At 44.1% G+C, this 7,500-nt stretch overlaps 1 protein-coding gene across 5 annotated transcripts in view; it reads right to left on the bottom strand.

The window, feature by feature from the left end:
- Positions 1–6,949, bottom strand: part of slc30a4 (solute carrier family 30 member 4) — a 9,824-nt gene extending 2,875 nt beyond the window's left edge. Inside the window, exons 1-6 of one of the 5 annotated variants that reach the window (XM_073928985.1) lie at positions 6,872–6,932; positions 6,175–6,351; positions 2,468–2,916; positions 1,485–1,631; positions 745–898; positions 28–250 (exon numbers count right to left, since the gene is read on the bottom strand). In XM_073928985.1, coding sequence (XP_073785086.1) covers positions 28–250; positions 745–898; positions 1,485–1,631; positions 2,468–2,831 — 888 coding nt within the window. In that variant the 5' untranslated portion in view covers positions 2,832–2,916; positions 6,175–6,351; positions 6,872–6,932. 5 annotated transcript variants of the gene reach the window in all.
- Positions 6,950–7,500: the final 551 nt, after the last annotated feature.

Here is a 7,500-nt window from a genome sequence, read left to right as displayed (position 1 = left end):
GTTCTCATGTGTTCTCCAGTGTCGCACCTTAAACCTGACGATGTACGCAGCGATGAGGACGCCCACGCTCTGAACCAGATCTCCCAGCGCGTGGATGAAGGCCGCTCGCACCGCCAGACTGCCGTGACCCCGCTGACCCTGACCTGATGACCCCTGATCCGATGACCCATGACCTGCTGAGCCATGAGAGTGACCGTGCCCGTGCCCATGAGAATGAAGATGGCCGGACTGATTGAGGAGGAAGCCCATTCTGCGCGCACACACACACACACACACAAACACACACACTTCATCTTTATTTCTAGAACACTTTTACAATGTAGACTGTAACATGCGCACACACACATAATTCAACTCGCTTTTATTTACATAGTGCTAATACAATGTAGATGTGTCTCAAACAACAACAACAACAACAACACACACACACACACACACACACACACACACACACACACACTGCATTGAGGAACACTACAGTCATCAGTGGACTTTACTCCCGTGTTTACGAGCGCCTGCATACAGTCACATGGATCAGATGGACAGCAGGTGACTATGAGATTCTGTGCTGGTGCAAACACACACACACACACACACACACACACACACAACATTTCATTTTCACAGACAAAACTTGGTGGAATGTCGTAACTCTTTTCTTTTTTACAGTGTATTGTGTGTGTGTGTGTGTGTGTGTGTGTGTGTGTGTGTGTGTGTGTGTGTGTGTGTGTGTTCCAGACTCACAGCAGGTTTACAGCGACTCCGACCGCAGCCGTGATCAGCATCACATCACCGTCAATAGTGAAGTCCTGATGGATCGTCCTCTGAGCCGCTTCGTTCAACAACACACCGGTCAGAATGTAGATCAGCAACACACTGATGCCTGCGGACAACACCTCTGAACACACACACACACACACACACACACACACACACACACACACACACACACTCAGCGTGATGTACTCTGAAACACTTACACTCCAGAAAATCCCAGCTGACTGCTGTCATGATGCAGAAACGTGCACTAAACACTTCAACACACAGCAGTTCACATGTGTTTGCTGCCTCATTACAAACATACACTGAGTTTAGTTCCAACACAGTCTGTAGGTATCAAACAAGCCTAAAGTGCTCAGTGAGTTTGATCAGGTGTGTTTAATTGAAACTGTGCAGAGCTGCGGCCCTCCAGGAACTGAGATCGACACCTGTGCCACAATCTAACAAAAGACACAGGCTGCGCGCCTCATAGGGATGGTGCTGATTACATTATAATCTGTATATCCAGCATTTTGTGTTCTGACGGCAGGCTGACTGCACCATCTGACAGCTCTATAGCGCCGTTTTCAAAATAAAAGTCCCACATGCATAGTAAGTTCAACACAAGCAGAAATATATTACTGTTGTAGTGTCACTAATAAATGTACCGACCAATCACACACACCTATGCCAGCAGGTGTAAATCAGTGCGGGCTGAGACTCACCCAGTCGATGGAGGCCGAAGGTGAATCTGTACGTCGGAGGTTTCGCGGAGAGCCAGAGCGCCAGCAGAGACACGATGATCCCGATCAGATCCGTCAGCATGTGTAGAGCGTCCGTCATGATGGCCAGACTGTTGGCCACATACCCTCCTGAACACAACACACACACACACACACACACACACACACACACACACACACACACACACACACACACAAAGGCTGCGTCCCAAATCACCTACTACTGGAGTATGCACTACGTTTCAATGCAAGTTCACTACACAACCATAGGGAAAGTGTGCTTGTATAGTGTGAATGTGATTCAGACGATCTTCATCTGCCATTTATGATAATCACATGACCTGGCCACGTCCGTTGAGTCGCTTCACTAACATTGATAAATTCTCTCATGGTGCATCATGGGATAGCGTAGCCTCCATCAGATGCACACTTCAGAATCTCAGCAGTGGCTGTAGATCATCCGGCGACTTCTTGCAGACTGGTTTTACAATACTGTGAATTAAGACACACTACACGGCTCACATACGGTTTTAACATACTAAATAGTAGTGAAGTGTGTGATTTCAGACACAGCTAGAGTCAGTTGTGTGTGTGTGTGTGTGTGTGTGTGTGTGTGTGTGTGTGTGTGGCTGCATTCTAGTCAAGTCTTTACGTCCTTCCTTCACTAACGTCCCCCAGATTGTCATTGTGTCCACTACTGGGGGAACATCCGGTTTAAATAGAGTGCCCTTAATGCTTGAGCACTTGGGAACTACACTATAGTGAACATAGTGCTGGAGTGAACATATGAAGCCGACTCGCTCTCTCTGTCAAAATCAAGGGATCAAGGGAGGGTATGTCCATGCAAGCTATCCAAGTTCACTTGATGGAGTGGAACACACTTTAGGATGGTGGCAGGAATTCACTTAAGGGAACAAGGGAGGTAAAAGTAGAGTGGAACGCAGTGTGTGTGTGTGCACGCTCACCTATCAGCTCTCCCACCATAAACAGGAAGTAGAGCACCGCGGCTCCGCCCAGTTTGCGCATGACCCGGCGGCGCCGCTGCTGTTCTCGGTTCCTCTGGCAGCCGTCGCAGGCCTCGGGTCCCGTGGAGCCAGTGGAGGCCCCCAGCAAAGAGTCATCATCGTCCGTCAGTGTGCTGCGCGCGGAGCCGTTAACAGCCGGACGCTCCTCCGCCTCTCCGGACACCACCACCTGCAGCCGGCTGAAGCGCGGCGACTCCTCCTCCTGCAGATCCTCCGAGAAGTCGAAGGCGGCGGCGTCGCTCAGGTGCCAGCTGTCCGGCCGGCTGCGGAACGCCGAGCGCACGCGACCTATCAGACCCGACATCGAGGAACACCACACACACACCGATCACTGGAGGAGGAGCTGAGCGCTGAACTGCGACTCACAGGGCACCATCACTACAGCTCACCTGAAACACACACACACACACAGGTCAGCTCACACACACATAGATCAGCTCACCTGAAACACACATCAGTTGGCTCACCTGACTGACACTCATTCATTCATTAACACACACACACACACACCTATCCGCTGTGCTCACATATCAGCTCTCTTCCCATGAACAGGAAGTAGAGCACCGTGGCTCCGCCCAATTATGCTCCATACCGCAGATGAACACTGAGTGTGAAGTGTTTGAGTCAGGTATCAGGCCTCATCACAGTACAGACACCGCATTAGTGAAAATAACCAGTGATTATCTCTTAGCTGCTGATCAAGGCTGCATCTCATTATTAGTATCACTTGATCTCAGTGCTGCATTCAACACCATCGACCACAATATCCTCATAGATGGCTTAAACTCTACAGGTGTCCAGGGACAGGCTCTACAATGGTTTAAGCCAGGGGTTTTCCACCTTTTAGGACACACGCTCCCCTAAGTTTGTGCAATTTTACTCACAAGCCAAAATGATGATGCATGTGCAAACATCATTCAATATTACTTGCTGCGTTTAAACATTACACTGAAACACACATGTAAAGGTTACCCGACTCAGTGTGATGGCTGAGCCCGTTTCTGTGAGGACAACATGCTTGGATTCCTGACACGCCTAACAGTGAATCATCTTCCACTGTCAATAACCGTGAGCCGTAGCCTACTTGCTTGTGATGTAGTACACACAGATAATGCTGCTTCGCTAAGCTAAGGAGAGCCCTGACAGTGTGGTTGAGTCAAACATAGAGTACGTTTACATGGACACCAATACTCTTGATATTAATATGATAAGACAATACTCTGATTAAGAGTCTCCATGTAAACAGTGATGTTTGATAACCTCAATCAGACTGAAGTCATCACTGAACTAAACAGAAATGGAATTAAGACATGGTGTATGCACATATTAGTGGCATTATTGGAGTAAACACCATCATGTAGGACTTTTTGCAGCAAGATCCACACACACGGCTATCAGTAAAGGATCGCAGACACACACACACACACACACACACACACATCACAAAATGAGGAAGTTTCTCCGGCCTGCGGTATTAAATTTCTTCAAAACAACACTCTTCCAGCAGTCCTTGCTCCATTCATGCATCCAACACCCCAGTTTGTCACGGAGGCATGAATGAAATGTTCATGAGTGAAAGTGAAACTGCCGAAATGCAGTTAAAGATGGAAAATTAAAGATGAGACACCCAAAATGACACGAACCGTGGATAGCCTGCTGACACAACATTCAAAAAGCACTTCACAAAACACCTCAATTATATTACTGTCATATTCAGGATAAGGCAAGTAATCTAGATTACTGATGTCCATGTAAACACAGTCAGTAGTGTCTTCTAGACCAGGGGATCCCAAACTTTTCAGGCCGCGACCCCCAAAATGACAATGCCAGTGAGTCGCGACCCCCAATATATTCTGAGGTGGTTATAAATACAGAACCTTGCATGCAATGGAGCACACACACACCAATGGACCCAAGTCTATTCTTCTTTTAATTTTTTTAATGTATGAGAGCTGCAAATGGGCAACAAAGTTTAACCAGGTGTTATGAAATCTGCTGCATCTGACACTATTGCTGTGTCTTTAATATAATGTAATTACCCCAGGGGTTGCAATCCAATAGAAGTAGTAACTATAAGCTACCATAGTGACTATATGGTATAAACGACTATTTTGATCTCTTCAGTAGGTTATGGATAAAATATGGTAATTCTTATGGTTTAATAAAAATAAATAGATTTTTGGAAATCACCAGACGACCCCCCCTTCATTGTACCGCAACCCCTCGGGGGGGTCCCGACCCCCACTTTGAGAACCATTGTTCTAGACTAGTGAAATATCCAGAGGGGCATCCTGCTGATATATTTCAGTAGGGCACTCTCTTGTCAGACCAGTTTTACTTTCATTCACCGTCATTCATTTTAAAAAGCACCCGCTCCATTTTATTTCTATATGTTTTACTGGATCGCAGGTGTCTGATAGTTAGCTGTGGAACTAAAGTTAATCAGATTCATCCGAATTTACTTGAGTGCACCCCTCAAATTCTATATAGTGCCCCACAGGTTGAAAACCCCTGGTTTGAGTCATACACAGCTGACCGTTACCAGTGTGTGGATAATAATGGAGAGCCTTCGCCAGTCAGCCCAGTGCAGTATGGGGTGCCACAAGGATCAGTTTTAGGCCCTTTGCTGTTTACAATATACATGCTCGCTCTGGGAGACATTATTAGAAGACATGAGATCAGCTTTCACTGCTATGCAGATGATACTCAATTATATATTTCAACTAAACCTGAAGAGATGTCTGAACTGTCTAAACTAACTGAGTGTATTAGAGATGTTCAAGACTGGATGACCAACAATTTCCTTCTCTTAAACTCCGACAAAACAGAATTATTACTTATTGCTAGGGCCAGACAGAATCTGCAGTCTTTTTTTGCTGTTTCTGTGCAGAATTGTGTTAAAAATCTGCAGATATATGCTGAATGATATGGTCTCATAACTAAAAGCTTAATATATGAAATAAAAAAAGAATACCTTTTTAACTTTTATTTAATGTTTACAACACAAATCCAATTAGGTGCACTCTCTACTAAAAGCCAGAAATTATTACTTTACACACTGCACTGTAAATAAACCATATTAATACTTTCATATTAGTCAATAATATTACTGAAATTAATTTAAAAACTAAATAAATATAAATGTACACACATTTAGTGAGTAAATAAATAAACAGAATCAATGATGGGCTAAAAATCTGCAGAATTCCGGACCTGCTTACTGGGTCTAAGATCTCCTGCAACTAGAGGGATACAGAGTTAGCGTTAGCTCTACTATAAAAGATCTGAGTGTTATATTAGACAGCAGCTTAACAACTGAACATCGTATCTCCCATGTCACAAAAACCGCCTTCCTTCATCTGAGAAATATTGCTTAAGTTTTGCAGTATGCTCTCCATCTCAGATGCAGAAGAGCTAGCTGATGCTTGTATGAGCTCTAGATTAGATGACTGTAATGCTCTGCTATTAACAAGCTTCAGTCAGTGAAGCTGCAGCCGCCACAGTTCTCAGCAGCTCTAGTAAATATGACCGCATCACCTCAGTGTTCTCCTCATGATACTGGCTGCTGTTCAGTTCCGTATCGATTATAAAATATAGCTTCCTACCTATAATCTGTAAATAATTCAGCTTATGTTTATATAACCAACCTTCTGTCTTGCTGCAACCCAACCCACTCTTGAAGATATCTAAACTCGGGGCTTCTGGTAGTACACAGAATAGCAAAGTCCACTAAAGGAGGTCGAGCCTTCTCATTTATGGCTCCTACACTCTGGAATAGCCTTCCTGATAACGTCCGAGGCTCAGACTGACTCTCTCAGCTGCTCCTTTAAGACAATAATTATTGTGGAAAATCAAATTAACTTAAATTGAATCAAACTGAATTGAACACACACACATATCAGATCAGCTCACCTGACATACACACACCTGATCAACTCACCTGACTGACACATTCATTCACTAACACTGTCACACACACAAACACACACAGATATACATACAGAGATACACCGAATACACACATACACAGACAAACACACACACACAGAGACAGACAGAGAAACAGAAGGTAGATATACACACACTCAAACAAACAAATACACACAGACAGGGAGAGAGAGACAGACACACAGAGGCACTTACACAAACTAACTAACCCACACACACTCAAACAAACACACAAAAACAAACACACAAACACCTGACTGACTCTGACACGTTCGTGTGCGTGTGTGTGTGTGTGTATGTGTGTGTGTTACTCGCAATAATAATCGGTCCTCTCAGGCCGAAAACTCCCAGAACCCCCTCCGGTGAATAACACACACGTTAAACTGTCACACAGACCTGCACAAACTCCGCAGCTCGCTGGTTCCGTCCATTGCGGTGTGTGTTCGGGCAGACCTCTGACTCTCAGTGCGTGCGAGACAGAGACAGTGTGTGTGGCAAATGATAGCGCGTCCACTCTGCACTCGTTCCAGCACTGCTGCAGGGAGCGCGCACTTCAAAACGTCACACTCAAACTTAAAAACTACACAGTAATGCAGAGAAATCAAACTATACTCACTATTTATCGTGAGTATCGTTTCTTTTGTGCTTATTTATTTTAACCTGACACATTTCTGCACTCTCGTTCTCTCTTTTCATGATTTTATTATATTTATTGTGTCCATTTGTATAGTAAATGCACCACGAAATTACATAAATATATGCGAGATCACTCTTTTGCAATCTGCCTTTGTATTTCACACTTTTCATTAGAACTGTGAATAATTTAATGTTATATTCCGTTCTAATGTGTCTAAAACCATGCCTAAAATATTTTAAATAAACTAAATTATACTTATCATTATTAAATTATCTTTCATTTCACTATTTTACTAATCTTCTGTTATTGAAAATTATTATTTTTTAATATTTCAATTTTAAAAAATCGACTCTATACAGTTGTTTAGCCAATCAGAGGCGTCGCTCAG

The sequence above is a fragment of the Danio rerio genome, chromosome 18, assembly GCF_049306965.1.
Source record: "Danio rerio strain Tuebingen ecotype United States chromosome 18, GRCz12tu, whole genome shotgun sequence".
Classification (NCBI taxonomy): domain Eukaryota; kingdom Metazoa; phylum Chordata; class Actinopteri; order Cypriniformes; family Danionidae; genus Danio; species Danio rerio.
The sequence above is the reverse complement of the archived record's forward strand: the minus strand, read 5'-3'. Positions and strand labels throughout refer to the sequence as shown.